Source organism: Heteronotia binoei, chromosome 1 (genome assembly GCF_032191835.1).
Source record: "Heteronotia binoei isolate CCM8104 ecotype False Entrance Well chromosome 1, APGP_CSIRO_Hbin_v1, whole genome shotgun sequence".
NCBI classification, from domain to species: domain Eukaryota; kingdom Metazoa; phylum Chordata; class Lepidosauria; order Squamata; family Gekkonidae; genus Heteronotia; species Heteronotia binoei.
In genome coordinates, this window is record NC_083223.1 from 250,098,930 (window position 1) to 250,124,052 (window position 25,123).

The following is a 25,123-nucleotide window of genomic DNA, read 5'->3' on the forward strand; positions in this document are numbered from 1 at the left end:
ACCGGGGGATAACCCTGCTCTCCATCGCAGGCAAAATCCTTGCCAGAATACTCCTGAACAGACTGGTGCCCACCATTGCAGAAGAACTCCTCCAAGAGAGCCAGTGCGGCTTCAGAGCTAACAGGAGCACCACCGACATGGTATTTGTTCTCAGGCAGCTCCAAGAGAAATGCAGGGAACAGAACAAGGCTCTGTATGTGACTTTTGTCGACCTTACCAAAGCCTTCGATACCATTAGCAGGAAAGGCCTGTGGCAAATCTTGGAACGTTTAGGATGTCCCCCAAGGTTCCTCAGCATGATCATCCAGCTACACGAAGACCAGCGAGGCCAAGTCAGACACTGCAACGACCTCTCGGAGCCCTTCCCAATAGGCACAGGTGTAAAGCAAGGCTGTGTTCTCGCGCCAACTCTCTTTACGGTCTTCTTTAGCATGATGCTTCAAAGAGCCACAGTAGATCTAGATGATGACGATGGTGTCTACATCTGCTATTGCACCGATGGCAGCCTGTTCAACCTGAGGCGACTAAAGGCCCACTCCAAGACAATGGAAAAACTCATCCGAGAGCTACTGTTTGCTGATGATGCTGCACTTGTCTCCCACTCGGTATCAGCTCTGCAGCATATGACGTCCTGCTTTGCAGAGGCTGCCAAGCTATTCGGCCTAGAAGTTAGTCTGAAGAAGACAGAAGTTCTCCACCAGCCTGCACCCCAGGAAGATTATCACCCTCCCTGCATCACTGTGGGTGAATCAGTTCTGAAGACAGTCCAGCAGTTCAGCTACCTGGGGTGCATCATCTCCTCAGATGCCAAGATCGACAAGGAGATTGACAACAGGCTGGCAAAGGCAAACCGTGCATTTGGCCGACTGCACAAAAGAGTGTGGAGCAACAAGCATCTGAAAAAAGGCACAAAGATCAATGTTTACAAAGTGGTTGTGATGACAACCCTCATCTACGGCTCCGAATCGTGGGTTTTATACCGTCATCACCTGCGACTCCTTGAGCGCTTTCATCAGCGCTGCCTTCGCACCATCCTCAACATCCACTGGAGTGACTTTGTGGCCAACACTGAAGTCCTCAAGCGGGCGGAGGTTACCAGTATCGAGGCACTGCTGCTGAAGACGCAGCTGCGCTGGGCAGGGCATATTTCTAGGATGGAAAACCACCGCCTTCCCAAGATTGCCCTGTATGGCGAACTCTCCACCGGCCATCGAAATAGAGGGGCACCAAAGAAGAGGTACAAGGACTCCTTGAAGAAATCCCTTGGCACCTGTCGCATCAACCATCACCAGTGGTCTGACCTAGCCTCAGATCGCAAAGCATGGAGACACACCATCCACCAGGCTGTCTCTTCCTTTGAGAACGCACGCATAGCTGGTCTTGAGGACAAAAGGAGACTGAGGAAGAATCGCACTGCTACAGCACCAACCCTAAATCAGACTTTTCCCTGCAGCCACTGTGGCCGGACCTGCCTGTCCCGCATTGGTCTTGTCAGCCACCAGCGAGCCTGCAGCAGACGTGGACTATTGCACCCTTCTTAAATCTTCGTTCGCGAAGCCAAGCCGAGAGAGAGATGACTATTGCACAGTAAACATAAGAACATAAGAGAAGCCATGTTGGATCAGGCCAACAGCCCATCCAGTCCAACACTCTGTGACACACAGTGGCAAAAAATTTTATATATACACACACACTGTGGCTAATAGCCACTGATGGACCTGTGCTCCATATTTTTATCTAAACCCCTCTTGAAGGTGGCTATACTTGTGGCCGCCACCACCTCCTGTGGCAGTGAATTCCACATGTTAATCACCCTTTGGGTGAAGAAGTACTTCCTTTTATCCGTTTTAACCTGTCTGCTCAGCAATTTCATCGAATGCCCACGAGTTCTTGTATTGTGAGAAAGGGAGAAAAGTACTTCTTTCTCTACTTTCTCCATCCCATGCATTATCTTGTAAACCTCTATCATGTCACCCCGCAGTCGACGTTTCTCCAAGCTAAAGAGTCCCAAGCGTTTCAACCTTTCTTCATAGGGAAAGTGCTCCAGCCCTTTAATCATTCTAGTTGCCCTTTTCTGGACTTTCTCCAATGCTATAATATCCTTTTTGAGGTGCGGCGACCAGAACTGCACACAGTACTCCAAATGAGACCGCACCATCGATTTATACAGGGGCATTATGATACTGGCTGATTTGTTTTCAATTCCCTTCCTAATAATTCCCAGCATGGCATTGGCCTTTTTTATCGCAAACGCACACTGTCTTGACATTTTCAGTGAGTTATCTACCATGACCCCAAGATCTCTCTCTTGGTCAGTCTCTGCCAGTTCACACCCCATCAACTTGTATTTGTAGCTGGGATTCTTGGCCCCAATGTGCATTACTTTGCACTTGGCCACATTGAACGGCATCTGCCACGTTGACGCCCACTCACCCAGCCTCAACAGATCCCTTTGGAGTTCCTCACAATCCTCTCTGGTTCTCACCACCCTGAACAATTTAGTGTCATCCGCAAACTTGGCCACTTCACTACTCACTCCCAACTCTAAATCATTTATGAACAAGTTAAAGAGCATGGGACCCAGTACCGAGCCCTGCGGCACCCCACTGCTTACCGTCCTCCACTGTGAAGACTGCCCATTTATACTCACTCTCTGCTTCCTATTACTCAGCCAGTTTTTGATCCACAAGAGGACCTGTCCTTTTACTCCATGACTCTCAAGCTTTCTAAGGAGCCTTTGATGAGGAACTTTATCAAAAGCTTTCTGGAAGTCAAGGTAAACAACATCTATCGGGTCTCCTTTGTCCACATGTTTGTTCACCCCCTCAAAGAACTGTAACAGGTTAGTGAGGCAAGATCTTCCCTTGCAGAACCCATGCTGAGTCTTCCTCAATAACCCATGTTCATCAGTGTGCCTACTCATTCTGTCCTTGATAATGGTTTCTACCAACTTTCCCGGTATTGAAGTCAGACTGACTGGCCTGTAATTTTCCGGATCTCCTCTGGAACCCTTTTTAAAGATGGGGGTGACATTTGCTACCTTCCAGTCCTCAGGAACAGAGGCAGATTTCAATGAAAGATTACAGATTTTTGTTAGAAGATCCACAAGTTTAACTTTGAGTTCTTTCAGAACTCTCGGATGTATGCCATCCGGACCCGGTGACTTATTAGTTTTTAATTTGTCTATCAGTTGTAGGACCTCCTCTTTTGTCACCTCAATCTGACTCAGGTCTTTCAACATCCCCTCCAAAATTAGTGGTTCTGGGGCGGGCAAAAAGTTCTCATCTTCCACAGTGAAGACGGAGGCAAAAAATTCATTCAGCTTCTCAGCCATTTCCCTATCCTCCTTCAGTCCTTCCCTATCCTAAAAGAATGCTGTGTACAGCAGAGAACAGCCTTTTAGTAGCTGTTGTGTTCATATAGAACAAACCACGGGTCACTCATTAGGAGAACAAGTTTCTAAAGTCCTTGGCCTCTTGCGAGCCCTCTGCTTAGGGGTGGCCAGCCTCTAAGTGAAAGCTGGAGATCTGGAATTTCAGCTGTTCTCCAGGCTTATTTATTGAAAACATTTCTTCCACTTCTGGAGAAAATGACTGCTTTGGAAGGTGGACTGCAAAGGCAAGGCATTATACCCTGCTGAGGTCCCTCCCCACCCTAAGCAACTCTGTTCAAGGCTCCACTTTGAGATCTCCAGAGTTTTCTGAACCCAAAGTTGGCAATCCAAGCCCCTCCCCTCTGGTACTGCTCAGGTATTGAAAGTTCTTGAGCTGCTGAAAACCGCAGTTTGTCATGGTGTTCAAATCAGGCAAAACAGCAACATGTAGTTCATCTTCTTGCCTACAAACTGGGATTCCAAGTTTAGCTTAATAATTAATCCTGATTTGTAGACCAAAGAATAAACCACAGGTAGTTATTTCACCTGATTATGCCATCACAACAGATGGTTGTGGTTTATTAGGAAAGAAGAAACCTTTAATATTCAAGCTATGTACAAGTGGAGTGAGCATACAAATTAGATAGATCCAGGTGGGCAGCCGTGTAAGTCTGAAGCAGTAGAACAAAGTAGGAGTCAAGTCCATCTTTGAGACCAACAAAGTTTTATTCAGAACATAAGCTTTTGTGTGCTCCAAGCACACTTCATCAGACCAGGCACAGTACAGAGCTACGTATAGCTGGCAGGCAGTGGTCCAGAATGCAAAATGGTACAAATGACAGAATAGTAAAATTAACAAATTGAGCAAACCTTTGATCTGGGCAGCATGAGCATGTGAAAGCAATAAAACAGTAATATGTCAAAATGTGAGAATGTCTGTCAATCACTCTATTATATAAGTCTGGGTCAAATACAAACTAGTGAAGAAGAAGAAGAAGAAGAAGAAGAAGAAGAAGAAGAAGAAGAAGAAGAAGAAGAAGAAGAAGAAGATACCGAATTTATACCCTGCCCTATACTCTGAATCTCAGAGCAGCTCACAATCTCCTTGACCTTTCTCCCCCACAACAGACACCCTGTGAGGTCGGTGAGGCTGAGAGAGCTCTCACAGCAGCTGCCCTTTCAAGGACAACTCCTGCAAGAGCTATGGCTGACCCAAGGCCATTCCAGCAAGTGCAAGCGGAGGTGTGGGGAATCAAACCCAGTTCTCCCAGATAAGAGTCCATGCACTTAACCACTATGCTAAACAGGCTCCTTCAAAGGCTTGAAATACTAAACTTGGATTGCTTAGGATTGCACTATTATTCTTGTAGTGAATAATGGATAGGTGTAAAGGCTCCAGCTGTGTAAAATGATATGTGTGTATACACATGTGCAGGTACATTGACCCTTAGTGTGAGAATAAGGGTATTAGAAGCACAAACCCATATGAGAAGGGAAGGAAAACCTCACAGGGTTGCCAGCTCAAGACAGGGAAATTCTTGGAAATCTGGGGTGGAAAGGTGGGGTTAAGAGAAGGTTGGGACCCTATTTTAGCAGGGTATAATGCCAGAGTCTATCCTACAAAGCAATCATTATCTCCAGAAGAACTGATCTCTGTAGTCTGGAAATCAGCTGTAATTCTGGGGGATCTCCAAGTCCCACGTGGAGACTGGCAACCCAACCTCTAACATGGTGCCAACTACTCACATTTTTACAGGGCTTTTTTTGAGCAGGAATCCAGGTCTGGCTTGGCATCAGGGGGTGTGGCCTAATATGCAACTGAGTTCCTGCTGGGCTTTTTCTATACAAAGCCTTGCATGAAACAATGGTGATGTCAGGGGGTGTGGCCTTATATTCAAATTAGTTCCTGCTGGTCTTTTTCTACAATCCCCCACCCTGCATTTTTATATAAAAACAGAACAAGCAATTTATGGGGAATTGTGCTGCCCAACTAATTAAAAAGATAAAAAAGTGGTCCCCTGTGCAAGCACCAGTAGTTTCCGAGAGGCTGCTTTTTAACCAGTCAAAATGTTTTAAATTGATGGATCAACTAAATGTTGTAAGTCCTTTCCATGACAATGTCAGTTTTCCCACCCTGGCTGGCAATGCCCAGTAAGCTAATATATGGATCAAAAAATCATTGCTTCCCAAACATGGTTTTTCTTACAACTGCCAGCCATCCTGGTGGGACCACCTAGAGATGTCCCAGAATTAAAACTGATCTCCAGGCAACGAGCATCTGTTCCCTTGAAGAAAATGGCTGCTTTGGAGGGTGGGCTTTTTGGCAGCCTACACTTCTGAGGTCCCACCCCACCCCAGGCTCCGCTCCCAAATCTCCAGAACTTCCCAATCCAGACTTGACAACCATAGTTTTGCTCCATCTCTGAGCTAGAGCTATTTTTTATTATGACTGGTGGACCCTGGCTTTTTACTGGAGCGTTTGTTGCTGATTTTGTGGTTTATGCTTTCATGGATATGTTGCCTTAAAAATAAAAGAAGTTTTTTTTTTTTTTTGCAATCTGCCTTGGTAGCTCATGCTAAAGTTGGAACAGAAATATCTAAAAGAAATATGTTCAGAGATTTGGAGTTGCACTGAACCAAACTGGAGGGATGCAGAGCTACAGGGACTGATGAATTGGCCTGTCTTCTCTTTTACAATGATTTTTGAAGCTCCCGAGTTTGGTAATAGGCTTGTAACTAGGGTTGCCAGCTCTGGATCGGAAAATACCTAGAAATTGGGGGGTGGGGGGGTGGAGCCTGAGGTTTGTGGAGGAGAGGGTCTTTAATGGGGTATAACCCCATTTAAAGGTGGCCACTTTCTCCAGGCGAACTGATCTATGTCGCCTGGAGATCAGTTTGTAATCAGGGCTTTTTTTTTTTAACAGGAACGCAGTTCCAACTAAGTTGAGTTAGCGTGAGCTAGCTCACAGATTTTTGGCCTCACACATTTTGTCTTAGCTCAGGAAAAACAGCCCCAGAGCAAACTAATTTATGCAGTAGCTCACAACTTTAATGCCAGTACCTCACAAAGTAGAATTTTTGCTCACAAGACTCCAAAGCTTAGAGCAGTGGTTCTCAACCTGGGGCCAGTAGGGCTGCCAAGTCCAATTGAAGAAATAGCTGGGGACTTTGGGGGTGGAGCCAGGAGATGTTAGGGGTGGAGCCAATATCAAGGCTGTGACAAGCGCCGCAGCCGCAGGTTCCCGCGCCACAGCCGCACTAGCAGCTGTCCCTCCCTCCTCCTCCCGCTCGTCTTCCCCGCCCCTCCGCGGCCGCCTGAGGCTGGAGGCCTGGGTGAAGCAGGGCGGTGGCGCAGGCATGGAGAGTAGGGCCAGGGGCTCGGGGCCTCCTCCTCGGCCTCCGGTGCTGCCGCGGTGGTGTTGGCGGGGCTGTGCTGCACCCCTTCAAGAGCTCCCTCACCGCCCTGGGCCGCGCCTGGCTCCGCCGCCTCCGCTGCTCCGACGCGCCCAATCTCCTCGCCGCGCTCCTGCTGCCTCTCTGCTGCACCAACGCCGACAGCGAGGCCCTCGGCTGACAGCTCCTCCGCCGCCTCCTCCTGCTGCTGGGTGCCGGCGGGCCTGCCGCCTACGGCTTCACTGGGCGGGGAGGGGGCGGCAGCGGCTTGCCATTTCCCCCCTCCCCCCGCTTCCGTTTTTGGGGGGAGCGGGGGAAGAGGGTGGAAATCCTGGGGTCCCCCGCCAGGGCGGGAGGGTTGGGACCCCTAGGCCATATGCCCCCCCAAGAAGCCCCCAGGTAAAAATTGCATGAATGGGAGGCCATGGCACGAGACTAGGGGACCACAGAAGGAAAGTGAGAAGTGAAGAAAACACAGAGGTGACTGAGAAAATCCCCCCAGAAAAGATAGTGTGTGGGGTGCTGTTTCTTCATGCAAGTGTAACCGAATCCACTAAAAGAGCTTAAGAGCAGAAGTATTCCATGTAAGGAAGAAAAGGCGCAATTTCCCCAGAATTATTGGGAGGTCTGAAGGACTCCAGATTTTGTTATAAATCTACATATTTGATATTTTAGGTACGAGAATTCCTTATACATGTTAATTGGCTATCAGTTTGTCTTTTGATTGTTTTTGTGAATGTTTGTAATGGATGTTATATGAATCTGCTGAGAGTTATTGGTGGCCTCCAGCTTTGTTATAAAAGCATGTATTCATAGGCCAGGGCTACATGGAACTCTTGAAAGGAGGTACAGACACAAAGACAGTGCAGAGCTGCAAGTGTGTTCACCTTCAACGGACTATAGAAGTCAGAAAGGACTGAGCCCCATGTCTGGTTGAACACAGTAGGCCTGAACTGTTAATGTTAATCAAGGTGGGATCGTATTGTCAAAGACTCGACCTCTCTTAGTTCTTAACTGAAAATAAATTTTTTCTTTGGTATCCCTCATAATTAAATTAGGGTTACACAAGTATTACTGTGAAAAGAGGTATGTTGCTGCATGCAAGAGTTCTGCACGTAATCTTCAGGTATTTTTAGCCATTGTGTTTGCCATTCCTTTTGCAGTTGCCATGCTCATTTGCTTCTCATTGTAAAGATCTATTGGGATCAGACATAATTTTTCATTTGTGTTTGTTCTGATGTTCTGACACTTTTATTTCTGAGAAGTGATCTTCCTTATTAGTTTGTAGTTGCAAACATATGTAAAATTTCAGTTTCCCAATAAGAACTGCATGTGTGCATTTTGTGTGGCTGTTTATGTTTATTTGTTCCTTAGCTATTTGCAAACAAAACATTGAAATAGTAGCTACCTTCAAGTACAACACCTTTATTGGCATATAAAATAGCTACCTTTATACCGGTAGAACAATGGTGATATCAGGGTGATTTTTAGGGGATTTTCTTAAAAAAACACACACAAAAACCCGGGTTGTAATAGTGGAAGCTCTCTAGCCACCAACTGGAGGTTGGCAACTCTACCTGTAAACTATTCAGTAATCAACTATGGAGTGATCAACTATGCCGGCGTCCTTTTCATGACTATAACATGAAAAGGTTTGGTTTTAGATATTTTATTTAAAATGAATTTGTGTAGACCTGTCACATGTATGGTTTGAAATTACTATAATGTGCCTCAGCCCCTAGGGTGACTAGATTTTTTTGGGGGGGGGAGGGAATAAATGAAATCAGGAGAGTATTTACAAAATGGGGGCCTGTTTCCTAACCTGTAAGCCTCAGAACACTGCACCTTCTGATCCCAGATGTGGGAAAGGAAGGCATTCTGCATATGCACAAGGGTATCATTTTCATTACCAGCAATTGTGACCTGTGACCCAAGTGCAGTTCTGATCTCAAGATCCAGCTTGCTTGCCTTTCTAAGAAAAACAGTGCTAGTGTCCATGAGTTCGTTTTTTTAAATAAATCATCTTGGCTCCAGCTAGGTATTTAATATTTCTCCTAGCCCCTGAGGTAAGATAGGGAAGAAACACTGTTTGACATTGAGATGGGGGAAAGATGCAAAGGTGGAAATAACAAGGGCCCTTTCAGCTGTGCAAAAGAGGAATAGTTGGAGAATGAGAGCAGATAAATCCTCTGTTAAGGGGAGCCAGTCTAACTAATCCTTGGGCGTCTTTCTCTCTGTTATGCTCGCACAAAGGCTGCTTGTGACTGCAACGATGGAGGCTGTTTTGGAGCAGGTGCATTCACCTGGGTGAACAACAAACTCTGGGGCCTTGCATCCAGGGGCTTGTGTTCTAAGACAAGATATGCTAAAGGGCACACCTGCCTGGAAACCTTTCTCTTTGATTCCAGATGTGCGAGGAAGCTGCATGATTAAAAAATCAGAAGCGGAGCACAACTTGTGACTGTTCAAGAACTCTAAGCAGACATTCTGCCTGAAGGAAATTTCACCTTTTTATAAGTGATACTCAACAAGCCTGTATTCTTGTTTCCAATTTCCCAGTTTTCTCCTTTGGACTTCCACAGTCACATAGCAAATTCTCCTACCCAAGGGAGATCAAAGTTGCAATCTTGCATATGTTAACAATTCTCAGACATTCAGTTCCATATTGAGCCAGTTCAGTTTTTCTAAACTCAGTGGCATGGTTAAATTAGGGTTGCCAAATCCAGGTTGGGAAATTCCTTGAGATCTGAAGGTGAAGCCTGGGAAGGGTGGGCTTTGGGGAGGAGAGGGACCTCAGTGGGGTATAATGTCATGGAGCCCACCCTCCAAAGCAGCCATTTTCTTCAGGGAGACCGATCTCTGTAGGCTGGAGATCACTTGGAATTCTGGGAAATCTCCAGGCCCCACCTGGAGGTTAGAAAGCCAACTGGGACTGACTCTCAGCATGTGAGACTGTAAAAAGACGGAGCAAATGCCGAGAACAAATAATCAAGTATGTAAACATTTGATATGCAATTAAAATATTATTAGTTTGCCTAACTGTCTTCATTCTGTAAATACTGTATATAAATATTAGTATTTCACATCGCCACCTCTGAAACGCGGCGGTGGAAGCTTCCGTATTAGCGTTCTCACTGCAGGCACTATAAACCACGATTTAAAGAGACAGTATGAAGAACTGTTAACTTAATAGAGAAGTTCTCAACTATACAACAACTCAATATTCTAATTGGATATAAAGAAATTACAAAAAACCCTTATCCACAAATAATAAATGGTCCAAGTGTTATGTAGTGGAAGATTCTCACATGAATAATAAGAGTCTTTAATGAAGTCAAAGTTTCCTCCAATTTGCAGTAGTTGGACTTATTCCACAGGTTATTCAATAAGTATTAAATAAGCAACAATTAGTGAAAAGGTTTGAAGTGTACATTTGCTGATAGGACCAAAACCTCCTATGAAGAACAAAGTTCCTCAAAAAGAATACACATTTCCAGGGTGTGTTTTCTGGAAAAAGAGGTGCTGAAACCCTCAAAATGGAAATGAAGGAGAAACATGAGTGCCCCTCATGAACTTTTAAACTTTTTTTTTAGAATTTTGTTTCCATGAAGAGGTTCCGCAACTCTGTTTCGAGCAGATTCTTCAAATCATAAACAATTTCTCAAAAAAACCAATTTTCAGTCTGTCTAAATGTGGTCAGAGAAGCTATTGAAAATGGAGACAAGCCTGGTTGTTACATTTAGATAGATTTAGATGTAGTTTGTATTTTGTAATTTGTTTGTATGCAGTTGGAATATTGAGATATTGTTGTATAGTTGAGAACTTCTCCATTAAGTTAACTCTTCTTCATACTGTTGTCACGAGCTGGGGCTGAGTCAGGCAAAGTCCAGGGGCAGTCCAAGGTCGGCAACTCGTGAGCAAGGAGGGTCCAAGGCGCCAAAACAGAATCGTAATCCAGGTATCACAGGTCAGAGGTTCAGAAGCCGAAGTCAGGGGGTCCAGAGGTCCAAGCCAAAGTCAGGAATCCAAAAGCCAAAGTCAAGAGCCGGAGTGGATGCTAGGATGTCAGGTATGTGACTAGTTGCTTCCACAAAGCCTCCTCCCAAAGCCCACAGCTATATAGCCCTCTGCTGCCTGTTGCTCATTTGGGCTAATTGCTGTCTCAGAGCAGCAGCCAGGATCCTGCCGAAACTTAAGCATCCTCACACTTAGAAGGGCCAGAATCCTTTCACCACTCAGGGCTCAGGGAGCGTCTTGCTTGTGAGCGTGCCGCCCTCCTCCGATCCCTGAGGTCCTGACGAAGGCGGTCACGCACATGAGCCACCCGAGAGGGCGAGGCAGGGGGGCTTGGATCTTCTTCAGCAGGAGGCAGGGGCACTGGTGCAGGTGGCAGGGGCACAGTTCCTTCTGCAGGCTCCGCAGGCTCGGTTTCTTCTGCAGGGTCCCCAGCACCCATGACACTATCCCCCCCCCAGGGCCCCCCTCCGTCGAGGGGCCTGGGAGGTCGGGGTGGTCGCTGTGGAATCGTTGCACCAAGTCCGGGGCATGAAGATTGTCCACAGGTTCCCAGGACCGGTCTTCTGGGCCGTATCCCTCCCAGTCCACAAGGTACTGGAGGCCTCCACGATGGTACCGGGAGTCCAGAATCTGGCGCACCTCATATTCTTCCTCGTCATCCACCAACACCGGTGGTGGCGGCGGTGGGGAAGGAGGCCGAGCTGGGTCAGGGGGTGCAGCTGGAACAAGGAGGGAGCGATGGAACACAGGGTGAATGCGGAGGTGGGGTGGCAACTGGAGTCTGAAGGCGACGGGGTTTATTTGTTCTACGACGGGGTAGGGTCCAATGAACCGTGCATCCAGCTTGTGAGACCGACCAGGCCGGCGCAGGTAGCGAGTTGAGAGCCACACCTGATCCCCCGGCTGCACTGGAGGGCCTTCTTGCCTCTTTCGGTCCGCAGCCCGTTTATATGCCTCCTTGGCCTGCTGTAGCTGCTCTCGGAGCAAGTCTTGGCTGGCGCGGAGTTCTTGCAGGTAGGCATCGACGGCGGGGACATTCGTGGGTGGTAGGATTGCCGGGAAGAACCGAGGGTGGTACCCGTAGGTTGCAGCAAACGGGGTCATTTGGGTGGATGAATGGACCGCGTTGTTGTATGCAAACTCCGCTAGGGGCAATAGAGTGGTCCAGTCATCCTGCTGGTAACAGGTGTAACAGCGGAGATATTGCTCTAGCGTGGCATTGGTGCGCTCTGTCTGGCCATCTGTCTGTGGGTGGTAGGCTGAGGACAGGTGCACTCGAGTACCCAGGCTGGAATGGAGGGCTTGCCAGAACCGAGAGGAGAACTGAGGGCCCCGATCGGAGATCAGATGGGCTGGGAGTCCGTGCAGACGAAAGATGTGTTGCAGGTAAAGCTGGGCCGTCTCCTGAGCTGTGGGAAGTTTCGGGCATGGAACAAAGTGGGCCATCTTGGTAAATAGGTCGACGACCACCCAGATACAAGTCTGACCCTTGGAGCGCGGAAGTTCCGTGATGAAGTCCATCGAGATGGTCTCCCAGGGTCCTGAAGATGTGGGCAACGGCTGTAGCAACCCTGAGGGTTTGGCTGGGATGTCTTTGGCCCTTCGGCAGACGTCACAGGAGCTGACATAACGGGCAACATCAGCGCGAACTCGTGGCCACCAGAATTCCCTTGTCAGCAAGTGGGTGGTCTTATGCTGTCCAAAGTGCCCGGCGGGTAACGAGTCGTGGGTCAGGCGTAGCACTTCTGCTCGCAAGGGCCCGGGCGGCACATAGAGGCGTTCGCGGTGTAGCAAGAGGCCGCCTCGAGTCGTGAACTCGCCTGTTGGGTCATCTTGGAGAGCCTGGAGGTGTTGCTGGACCCAGGGATCATTGGCCTGGCTAGCCCGAATGTCCTCCACGAGTGCTGGTGAAGTGGAGGTGGCTGCAAATACTGAGGGCGGCAGGATTGGAGCAGCGGGCACGGTCTCAGTTGAGGCAGGGGCGTATTCCGGTTTCCGGGAGAGCGCGTCTGCTTTCCGGTTCTGGGTATGGGGGATGTAGGAGATCCGGAAGTCGAAGCTAGAGAAGAATAGGGACCACCGGATCTGGCGCTGGTTGAGACGGCGGGTGGTCTGGAGGTGTTCCAAGTTCCGGTGATCGGTGAGCACTTGAACAGGGTGGCGAGCCCCTTCGAGGTAATGTCGCCAAACCTCAAACGCCGCCTTGATCGCGAGCAACTCCCTCTCCCAGATGGTATAGTTCCTCTCTGCAGCAGTGAGCTGGCGCGAGTAATAGGCGCAGGGCTGGAGTGGCTGGGACGGCTCCTCGCGCTGGGACAGCACTGCTCCCAGGGCCACGTTGGAGGCATCAGCTTCCACCGTAAAGGGAAGCTGGGAGTCAGGGTATCTCAGGAGTGGCCCGGTGGCAAAGCGAGTCTTCAGGGTGGAGAAGGCGTTATCGGCCTCTGGGGACCAGCGGAAGGGTTCTTTGGGGCGGAGTAGTTGAGTCAGGGGTGTGGTCAGGGATGCGTAGGCCGGGATGAATTGCCGATAGTAGTTGGCAAAACCAAGGAACCGCTGCAGGTCTTTGCGATTCTGAGGAGCCTGCCAGGTCAGGACCGCTTCTACTTTTTTCGGGTCCATGAAGATCCCCTGCGGTGACACAATGTGCCCAAGGAACTCGACGGAGCGCAGGTCGAAGTCGCACTTCTCCAGCTTGGCGTAGAGGCCATGGGCTCGTAGGCGCTGCAGGACCTGGCGGACGTGCTCGGCGTGCTGGGCAGGATTGCGGGAGTAAATTAGGATGTCATCCAGGTATATGATCGCGAAGCGGTCGAGCAGGTCCCGGAATATGTCGTTCATGAACCTCTGGAAGACAGCGGGGGCATTGGTCAATCCGAAGGGCATCACCAGGTGCTCGTACTGCCCGTATCGGGTCCCAAACGCGGTCTTCCACTCGTCTCCGGGCCGTATGCGCACCAAATTGTACGCTCCACGGAGGTCCAGCTTGGTGTAAATCTGGGCCCCCTTTAAGCGATCCAAGAGTTCAGGGATCAGTGGTAGAGGGTACCGGTCGCGGATGGTGATCTTGTTCAGGGCCCGGTAGTCATTGCACAGCCGCAGCTCCCCACTTTTCTTCTTCACGAAGAGGACTGGAGCAGACAGGGGAGAGGTTGAGGGTCGGATGAATCCGCGTTTCAGGTTCTTGTCCAGGTAGTCTCGCAGAGCTGCCAACTCAGGCTCCGACATCGGGTACAGACGCCCCACCGGGAGTGGTTCCCCAGGTACTAGGTCAATGGCACAGTCATAGGGCCGGTGAGGGGGAAGCTGATCCGCTCCTGTCTCTTCGAAGACATCGGCGAAGTCCGCATACTTCTGAGGGAGCTGAGGACCACCACTCGGGATGCCGGCTGCTAGAGTGGTGGGAGGAGTCAGATGGGGGCATGGGTCTCGGAAACGTAGTTCCTGCTGGGCCCAGTCCACGATGGGGTTGTGCAGCTTCAGCCAGGAAAGGCCCAGAATCAGCGGGAAGCGAGGCATGCGGGCGACATTAAACTGCAGCTGTTCTTGGTGCTGCTGGACGTGGAAGGTGATGGGGCAGGTCTCCTGGGTGACGGGGCCAGAACGGAGGAGGCGCCCGTCGATAGCCTCCACCAGCGTTGGAGTCTCTTTTGTCTGCACTGGTATCTGGTGCTGCTTTACAAAGGCAGCATCTACAAAACAGTGGGCCGCTCCCGAGTCCAGCATGGCATATACAAACAGCCAGCGTTCATCAGGCAGACGGAGTTTGACTGGTAGCAGGAATGGGCCCGGGGTATCAGTCTGCTGTTCGGAGGACCCAGCTAGTCGCCCCAGGCTGGAGGGCCCACTTACGCCTGGGGCTGCTCTTTTGGCGGCGGTGGCAACGAGGGTCCGGGTATCCGGCGCTTAGCAGGGCAGCCAGAGGCATAGTGGCCTGCCGTACCGCAGTAAAGGCACAGATTCTGCGTGCGGCGTCTGGCCTTTTCTTCTGGAGTCAGGCGGGGTCGAGCAGCTCCAAGCTGCATAGGCTCCTCCTCGGCTCTGGTACTAACTGGGGATGGGCGAGGGGCCAAGTGGCACGGCGCAGGGAGCTGGCGCCCTCTGGTCTTGGCTTGGCGGCGACTTTCCAGGCGGCCATCAATGCGGAGGCAGAGGGTGATAAGGCCTTGGAGCGTGGGTGGCGACTCCACCCTGGCCAGTTCATCCAGGACTTCCTCTGCCAGCCCCTCAGTAAACTGGTCCATCTGGGCAGCCTCATTCCACGCCAAGTCTTGGGCCAGGAGCTTGAATTCGGTGGCATACTGAGCCACTGAGGATTTGCCTTGTTTCAGCGCCCTGATCTTCCGGTTGGCTGTGGCTGCTTGGACTGGGTTTGAGAAGGCAGCAGACAGGTGGGCCTCAAACCCCTGGTAATCAGTCAGCAGGGGAGAGGACGCAACCAGCAAGGGTGTGGCCCATTTGGCCGCCTGCCCCTTTAACAGGCTGATGATGAAACACACCTTTGTTTTGTCGTTGGGGAAGTCCCGAGCTCTTAGTTCGAAGTACAGTCGGCACTGCGCTAGGAAAGCAGGAAATTCTTCCACGGCACCCCCAAATCTGTCAGGTGGGGGAACTGGGCACTTGGCTGGAGCACTGGCCACAGGTTGTTGCTGCAAGTGTACGACTGCCTGTGTCAGCTGCTGTACCTGGGCTTGGAGTGCAGCCAGTAGTCCTGTGGTTCCACTTGCTTCAGCATCCATCCTGTGGAATGGGTGTTGGTTGTGGGTGGAAGCAATCTGTCACGAGCTGGGGCTGAGTCAGGCAAAGTCCAGGGGCAGTCCAAGGTCGGCAACTCGTGAGCAAGGAGGGTCCAAGGCGCCAAAACAGAATCGTAATCCAGGTATCACAGGTCAGAGGTTCAGAAGCCGAAGTCAGGGGGTCCAGAGGTCCAAGCCAAAGTCAGGAATCCAAAAGCCAAAGTCAAGAGCCGGAGTGGATGCTAGGATGTCAGGTATGTGACTAGTTGCTTCCACAAAGCCTCCTCCCAAAGCCCACAGCTATATAGCCCTCTGCTGCCTGTTGCTCATTTGGGCTAATTGCTGTCTCAGAGCAGCAGCCAGGATCCTGCCGAAACTTAAGCATCCTCACACTTAGAAGGGCCAGAATCCTTTCACCACTCAGGGCTCAGGGAGCGTCTTGCTTGTGAGCGTGCCGCCCTCCTCCGATCCCTGAGGTCCTGACGAAGGCGGTCACGCACACGAGCCACCCGAGAGGGCGAGGCAGGGGGGCTTGGATCTTCTTCAGCAGGAGGCAGGGGCACTGGTGCAGGTGGCAGGGGCACAGTTCCTTCTGCAGGCTCCGCAGGCTCGGTTTCTTCTGCAGGGTCCCCAGCACCCATGACAACTGTCTCTTTAAATCGTGGTTTATAGTGCCTGTAGTGAGAACGCTAATATGGAAGCTTCCACTGCCAGGTTTCAGAGGCAGTGATGCGAAATACTAATATTTATATATAACATTTACAAAATGAAGGCACTTAGGCAAACATGATATCATTATTGCATGTCAAATGTTTACATAATTGACGGTTTGTTTGCTCTCCCTTTCTACAGACTCACCTGGAGGTTGGCAGCCGTACGTTATATCCTAAAGGCCCAAGTGTGGGGTCTTAAGGCTGTCTAGATGCTGCATATGTGTGTGGGTTGGTTGTGGTAACAAAGCATTTTAAGGAAGTATACTTTGCCTGTGCTCAAAGGAAAAGTTATTTCTTCGCTGAAAATGAGTTCTGGTGCCAAGCCCTGAGAAACCTGAGTTCAGACAGAGCATCATCGTCTCGTGTTCCCTCAGTGTCAGACACCAATCCCCTATTCAGCTAGGGATGGTTTCCCTGACAGTATCCGAGTCAGGGGTCAAAGTGTCTCCTTCTGTAGACCAAGTTCATCAACTGCAGAAATAGAGCTCAGAGGCAGTCTTGGTGCCAGACAACCACGGGAGATTGCAAGGGCTTGGAGGGGGTCCAAAAAAAGAGCTGGGGGAATGATCTGAGCAGTGGGACACCTAATCTCTTGTTGTTGAGCCAAGGTGACTTGGTACCTGTCTCCAGTTTCCTCTGTGGAAAGAGATTGCCCAGTTGTGGGATGTTCTTTGTTTAGATGCCAGGAGGAAAGCGAGAGCTGGGGATCAGGAACTCGGGGCAAATACCAGGAAAACAGGTGAAGCTGTACGGTAAAAAGGCACCCTCATATGTCATCTGTGCAGGATGAGTCAGCGGGAAGAAGAGTTTGTGACTTAAATGGAAGGCCTCAGGAATTTCTGTACTGAGGTAAGTCACTGGACTGACTGAGGGTGAAGGAGGATTGAGCTGGCTGTGGGTTTCAAAATGGACAGGTGTGGTGGCCCCCAAGCCAACTGAATGCCACACATTCTGCGTCAGAAGCTCCTCTCCTGTGAGTTGTGGCTACTTAGGTGGCAGAGAGAAAGGCACTTGGAGGATGTCCTACTATGTCCTCTGTTGTTGGTTGTTTTCAAGCCAGGAGACTTTGGGAGGTGAGAAACCCCCCAAGGAAGGAGGTGAGGGATGTGTTTAGAGAAGTGAGAGTCACTGGATGGTGAGTGTGAAAGAATATAGCTCAGTGGTCCAGGGTAGAGTATAATCAGGAGAGCAGCAGAGAGTATGTGGAGGGGAATCTCGAGATGGATTCGAAGTACTGAGAAATGCAAGGTTGCCAAAAGAAGGTCCGGAGGAAGAGAGATGATAGCGAGACTTTAACTAGGGGCACCTTAAAGACTAACATGAGTTATTCCAGCAGAGCTTAGTCAGTCTGTTTGTGTCTGTCTGTCTGTCTATCTATCTATCTTGCTGTTCTGGATGTACACTTTTTGCATTTATTGAAGAGAGCTTGAAATTCTGTCAGTCTTTAAAGTGGTACTGGACATGTTTTATTTTGCTGCTATGAACCAGCGTTGCTAGCCCTCTGTAAAGAGACTATGGCGGAAGGAAAGGACACTGAACTTAGAATCATAAGAGTTGGAAAGGACCTTCAGGGTCATTTAGTCTAACTCCCTGTACAATGAAGGAAATTTACGAATAATAACCACCCCCAGTTGATGCCAAGGTTCAGCCTTTTACCACCTTTATTCTATGAGAAGAGTTAATTCTGGTACCATCTTCTCTTGTTTTTCTTGACCTCACTCCAAGGAGCTCAAGGTCTCATACTTGGTTCTCTGTTCTATTTTATCCTCACAACAACCCTGTGTAGGATTGGTAGGGAAAAGCTTGTAATTTACATGCTTTCCATAGTAACTGGTTTCCTTCTTCAAATGCTTGCTTGCCATATAAGAAAACTATGCATTGAGGCTGCTCAGAAATGATGGACAGATAAACAGTGTTATATAAGGACAGTGTCTTTCCTCAGTCTGTGAATTACTTGGCTGTTTCTGCTGGCTTTCCCTTTTATTTCGAATAAAATCTACTCCTGTTACTAACAAGAAACTTTGCCTGCTGTGTCTTGGTGGGACAAGCACACCAGAACAGAACCCCTTGTGTTACATCCTGTGAGGTGGCTAGGTTGAGAGTAAGTGACAAGCCAAGATCACCCAGTAATTTTCACAGCTGGCAGGGCGGATTTGGGGGAGGGGGGGGGAGAATCTGGGCCTCCCAGATCCTTGTCTGATACTCTATAGTGTTGCAGCTGAAATAATTATTAAGCGGAGGGCCTCTGCCTATTTTCCCTTACCATCAGCAGGTCACAGCCAGCGCCCCTTTAGGGCACGGGACTTCTGACACTAGATGTCTTCTTGGTTTCCAAAACAAGGGTCAGCCAAGCATCTCTTCCTTGGGATTTAAGCCCCCAGGGAATGAGTTTGCATGCTGGAGACTCAGAATTGATGGTGCCGTGCAACAGATATGGACAGAAGCGTGTAAGGGAGCAGTTGTGAAGAAGGGCTGAACATGCAACAGGGTAGAAAAATCTGCCCCTCCCGCTTAGCATCTCGGTGTGATTCACACACACAGAAACAATTAGATCTCGCTCTTTCTATGGCAGTTTTCTACATGAGCATGCTGTTCTCTGGGTCCTTCACTGCCAGCCTGCTTATTGCCGAATCCCCTTGATTGTCAGTCAGGTTATCTCTCTAATTACTGGATGTCTGTCCAGTCAGTATTTGAACTGCCTGCACTGTATGTATATCGGTTGGCTTTGTAGAGAAGTGAAGACCTGAAAACTATGTGGGGAGGAGGAAGGTTTCAGTTTTTCTGATGGAAGCAAATGGTAAATTTAGGGAAACACAAAACAAAAAACAAACCCATCAAAAAAAATTTTTTAATTCGATTTATATCCCGCCCTACCCCACCAAGGCGGGCTCAGGGCGGCTTACAATACAAAATGCTAACAATAAATCAGTTTAAAATACTTTAAAATACATTAATAATTATACATAAAAATGCATAAAACTCACAATGCTACCTCTTCCTTAAATCAATTCTTCAAGTATTCCAGTGTTCAATATTCTGATGTTCGTAAGTTTAAATATTCAGGCATCCCGATATCAATCAGTTGTATACCAACCGGAAGAGGGCTGTTTTACAGGCCCTGCGGAAGTGTTCAAGGTTCCACAGGGCCCTCACCTCCTCCGGGAGCTGGTTCCACCAACAGGGGGCTGCAATTGAAAAGGCCCTGTCTCTGGTCGCTTTTAGACGGGCCTCCTGTTTTGTAATGAGTGAAATGTTTTTAAGACACAGTTTTACTGCCTCTAAACATATAGCATGAAAATTTTTAATGCAAGTCAAGTTACAGTATGAGATGATGATGATTCCCAACTGTGCTCCACTGTCCTCGCACAAGCAGAAAGGATAAAATTACTCCTTGCTGCCTGCTTGCACTGGGCAAAAGTGATCATATTCCACTGTTCTTTCTGTGTGTGCAAGGTATAGCAGAACACATTTCCTCTGATACCATTTCAAGACCAAATGAAACTAAATCATGTGAACCATTATGCATTCCATCACCCCCTTATGCATGCTGTTATTTTGTTAATAATTATGCTCAAGGCATTCTGGGTTTCCTCAGCTGATGGGCTGCTGCTTGCGCAAGCGGAACTGCACTTAGTTCATTTTCTTTCCCACTCACGCACTGCTGGTTCCAGCTCAGTGAATTCTGTATTATATACAACATATTTTTCAAGGATTTGTTTACAGTTTAAATGTGAATAATGCTGCCAACAATTAAGAATGCTATAAGATGTTTATAATACAGTATTAAAGCATTCACTGTTTTCCGTGTTATAATTTAATATCTAAATGTGTGTGGGCCTATTAGGATTGTATGATATTGTTCAAACAATACATCTCTTCTGTTTCTTACAACATTTGTTTCCTTTTATTTTTTGTATCATATGGCAAAAAAAAGGATACATACAGGGCTTTTTGTAGCAGGAACTTCTTTGCATATTAGGCCACACCCCTCTGATGTAGCCAATCCTCCAAGAGCTTACAGGACTCTTAGGACAGGGCCTACTGTAAGCTCCAGGAGGACTGACTACATCAGAGGGGTGTGGCCTAATATGCAAATGAGTTCCTGCTACCAAAAAAGCCCCGGATACATATGTTAATGTTAGCAACAGGTTGCAGTGGCTCGTAGCTTTTTCTCAAGTATTTGCAATTTTGCTTGTTGAAAAACACAAGCATTTATATTTTTAAATTTTGTAACTATATGCCAAATAGTAAAATTGCGTATGCTAACAGCATTTTAATGATGCAGTTTATATTGTTACAGCAGTAAAATAATTTTGTTTGATAGTAAAGTAAGCACTGCATATATTATCATTTTTTCCAAAAATTTCTGCTCCCCAGTAATTAAACAACAGCCAGTTTTGCCCTGATGGATTCAAAATGTCTGGAAGTTTACATCTCTAGACTCAAAGTGACAAAACCTCTGCTTCTGTTTTGAGTGGCATGTACACATGTGTGTGTTAAGTGCTGTCAAGTTGATTCCGATCTCTAGTGGCCTTATGAATTATGACCTCCAAAGCATCCTATGGTTAAACAGCCTTGCTCAGGTCTTGCAAAACTGAGAGCTGTGGGTTCCTTGATAGAGTCCATCCATGTTGGGGCTTTGTCTTTTCCTGCTGCCTTCAACTTTTCCTAGCGTTTCCAATGACTTGTCTTCTCAGAATGTGTCCAAAAGTACAATAGCCTCGATTGGTACTTCTCATGTTCCGTGTTCCTATTATATACGTTAAACAGCGTTGGGCTTTCATTTTGCATTCATTCACATTAACAACTGGATGTCCTTTCACTTTGACCTGGATAGCCCGGGCAAGCCTGATCTTGTCAGATGTTGGAAGCTAAGCAGGGCTGACTCTGGCAAGTACTTGGATGGGAGACCTCCTTGGAACACCAGTAGTTGGGAGGTGGGGGCAGACTTTATTTAACCACCTCCCTGAATATTCTTCAGGCCCCCAGTAGGAATCAGTTACCAGAGGTTGCCGTGACTTCCAGGTCTGCACACACACACATGCACATAGGGCTTTTTTTTTTTAAGCAGGAACTCCTTTGCATATTAGGCCACACACCTTGGATGTAGGCAATCCTCCTGGAGCTTACAATAGGCCCTGTAAGAACAGCCCTGTAAGCTCCAGGAGGATTGGCTACATCCGGGGTGTGTGGCCTAATTTGCAAAGGAGTTTTTGCTACAACCCCCCCCCCCACATGCACACATATAAAAATACAAAAAATACCTACCAACCAACCATCCCTCCCCAACAACTGGATGTCCTTTTAGCAGGTCAATTAATGTTGTGCTTCTGTTCAGGTGCCCCTTGCTGGATGAGGCTGGCGCTGCTGCTGCTGAGACCAGAAGCAACCAGCTGCTGCCTCCGGGTGTCCCCATGCCAAGGCGGACTCTCAGTTATGCCATACCTGGATAGGGTCCTCAGCATGGCCTGCTCTCTGCCCTTGCTGTTCTACAGTCCCAAGATGATGTCCCGCAAGAAGGCATTCCTCCTCCTCCTCCTGGCCTTCAGCACTGGCACCTTGCTGCTGCGCCAGAGCGCCCACCTTAGCTGGTAAGGGGAGGTCCAGGAGAAGGGAAGGGAAAGAGAGAGGCTGAGAAGAAAACTGATGGAAATGAGAAAAGGGGTGGAGCCATGGAAAGGGATGGATCCAAGCAATAAGGACAGAGAGGAGAAGATTAAAAACTAAAGGGTTGGTGGGGTGGGAATAGTGATGGGAAGGTAGGGGAGCTGAGAGGGGAAAGAGGTGGAACCAATACAAGGGGAAAGTACAGGAAGTGGGATAAATAGGAGGAGCCCAAAGAAGTCATGTGCAGGAAGAAGACAAGGGGGAAACCATTGGTAAGGACAGGAAAAAGGAAAAGGATGGGATCGAATTGGAATGATAGGGATTGTGAGAGCAGAAAAAGGAGGAGCCAAAAAGATGTGCGAAGGAGAGATACTGGAGTGGCAAGGAGAGGGATCAGTTTTGGAGGGAAGGGCATCAAGGTTCACGGAGAGCTGTACTGGGAAGAAGGGTGAAGCTAGAGAAAGGGCGTAACTTGGCTTGACGATTCTTGCCCTGTGTTTCTGCTGGCAGGTTCCCAAAGTTGGCGTCTTTCAGGTGTGCTCCACTGCTGTCCTTACACCCCAAGCATACTGCTGTGGCCTTCCTGAAGACCCACAAGACGGCCAGCAGCACTGTGCAGAACCTTCTCTTCCGCTTTGCCGAGCGGCACAATCTGACGGTGGCGCTGCCCCATCATGCCTGCGACCATCAGTTCTGCTATCCCCGCAACTTCTCGATCCGCTTCGTGCACCCCTATACCCTCCCGCCTCGCTTCATCGCCAACCACCTGCGATTCAACCAAGCAGAGTTGCGTCGCATCATGCCCAATGACACCATCTACATCACCATCCTGCGTGAGCCGGTCACCATGTTTGAGTCACTCTTCAGCTACTACAATCAGTACTGCCCTGCCTTCAAGCGGGTGCCCAATGGTTCCATGGAGGTCTTCCTTGACAACCCCCACAGCTATTACCAACCTCACGAGAAGTTTGCTATGTTCGCCCATAATACAATGGTGTATGACTTGGGGGGTGACCCTGACCACAGCCCTGGTGACCCCATGTACCTCCCGGCGTTCATCCAGCAAATGGAGAGCATCTTTTCTCTGGTTATGCTTGCAGAATATTTTGATGAGTCATTGGTCCTCCTCCGTCATCTTCTGGCATGGGACTTGGATGATATCCTATACGTCAAGATGAACATGCGCAGCCCAGAATCCAAGTTCAACATCACCTCCACCCGCTTGGCAGCCCAGATCCGTGCTTGGAATGCCCTCGATGCCCGCCTGTATGACCACTTCAATGCAACCTTCTGGCGGAAGCTGAACGAGGTGGGCCTGGACTGTGTGCAGAGAGAGGTGCATGCTCTCCATCAGGCCTGTGAGCGCTTGGCACACCGCTGCTTTCGAGGCCAGCCCCAGCTGCGTCCTGCCATGCAGATCAAGAACAAAGATCTCCGCCCCTGGCAACCCAGCGCTAAGGTAGACATTGTGGGCTATGATCTGCCAGGCTCAGGACCTCCCTTAGATGAACAGTGCCTCAAACTGGTCATGCCTGAGATACAGTATTCCCGCTACCTGCTGCGGAAGCAGAGTCTGAGGAACCGACGAAGGGCTACCCTCCATCGACCTCTTCCACCCCGGGGACTCCTGCGACCGGCCCGACATCCACCTCCTAAAGTAGCCTGAACTCCCGTGTGGCAGCTAGAACACCGGGGAGGTTGCTGCTTTGACTCATGCTGCAGCTATGGAGGTGTGTTCCCTGAGGCCTGCCCTACAAGCTAGGGGGCTGTGGGAAAGCTTCCCAGCTTCTCTGTATCATGTGAGCTTTTGCAATACTTAGTGTGGAACTTTTGGTTTCTAGAGCACAGGGTGGGGTGGGGAGAACAGGCTCTTATAGTCTGGTTCAGTGGTGGGTCTTCTTGTGTACTTGGGACTGTAGGACACTTGACCCTGTTTTGCTCTATACAAACTCAGGACCTAGAAATCTGGATGAGCGGGACTCTCCTCTGGATGCGCTAAAACTGTGAACTGTGTTTCGCCAGGTGGGCTCTTTGAAATCCAGCTGGGGGCTCCCAGTTTGGTTTGCTTTCTCCTGTACTTCTGGAGGGGATGTTACTGGTTGTCCACAAAAACCCAAGCAACGATGGCCCCCATCCCTCATGGTGGGAAAGTGGTAGCCTCCATCTCCCCCTCTCTCGGATGTCCCCTTCCTCTTTCTGATCGTACACCTGGCTCTTATCCTTGCCACCTCAACCTATAGCTGATGTGAGCCCCCATCAGATTTCACATGGGGGAAAGGCCTTCGCTCACTAGTACAGCTTTGCATGCAGAAGGTCCCAGGTTCAGTCCCTGGCATCGTCAGTGAAAGGGGTCTGGTGGGAGATGATATGAACCACCTCTGCCTGAGACCTTGGAGAGCCATTGCCATAACTGACCTTAATAGACCAGTGGTCCAGGTCAGTGTAAGGCAGTGTATTTGCATCTGATCAGGGCTTTTTTTTGTAGAAAAAGCCCAGCAGGAATGCATTTGCCTATTAGACCACACCCCTGATGCCAAGCCAGCTGAAACTGTGTTCCTGTGCATTCCTGCTCAAAAACAGCCCTGCATCTGATGTCACATCTACCACCTTGGGCTCTCCTAGCAACTCCCCTGCTCCTCCCCCTGGCTGGCCATTCATTTCCCCACCCCTCCCATCCACATTCCCTGGAGTCATCAGGGTTCAATACCCAGTACTTGTTTTCAGCCCCCTCTAACACATAAGGGGGGGGGGGCGGGAGACGACAATCTCTGTGCATTGTTCAAGGAGAAACAGGAGACCAATAAAACTTGTTAGACTTGGTGTGCCGTTCTTTGGGGTCTGTTTTGTTCTCTCCTTGGCGCAAGCATGGGTTTAGGTGTGTTTGTGTCTTGGGGAGCATGCTTTCTCCTAGCTGTTCAGAGCTGTTTAGCTTGCCCTGCCCAGGAGAGAAGAAGTGTGCAGGTGGTTTGGTAGGCAGCAAAGAGGAAGCCACAGACTTAGCAAGAAGATTTGTTTGCTAATCCTCCAGATTTCCTCTCTGCCAGATTGGCCCAGTTACAAACCTGGAAGTAGGAGGTGGTGAAAAAAGAGGGCAGAGAGATAACTGGTATGGGGAAGGGAGGAGCAGCGTTATTGGCTTAGCAGGCTGAAGAGAGGGGAATTCTAGATCTGGGTGAGCAACGGGCATTACTAGCACCATGGAGCTGAGGTTTGCAAAATCCCAAACTGGATTCTCCTTCACAAAAAAGAGCAGAAGGAGGTAATGCCCAGCAGCTCTCCAAATC

General features: G+C 49.1%; 1 protein-coding gene across 1 annotated transcript in view; it reads left to right on the top strand.

The window, feature by feature from the left end:
• Positions 1-24,083, top strand: part of GAL3ST3 (galactose-3-O-sulfotransferase 3) — a 43,511-nt gene extending 19,428 nt beyond the window's left edge. The window contains exons 2-3 of the mRNA XM_060252060.1: positions 21,571-21,823; positions 22,350-24,083. Coding sequence (XP_060108043.1) covers positions 21,585-21,823; positions 22,350-23,505 — 1,395 coding nt within the window. The 5' untranslated portion in view covers positions 21,571-21,584 and the 3' untranslated portion in view covers positions 23,506-24,083. The remainder of the gene's footprint in view (positions 1-21,570; positions 21,824-22,349) is intronic.
• Positions 24,084-25,123: the final 1,040 nt, after the last annotated feature.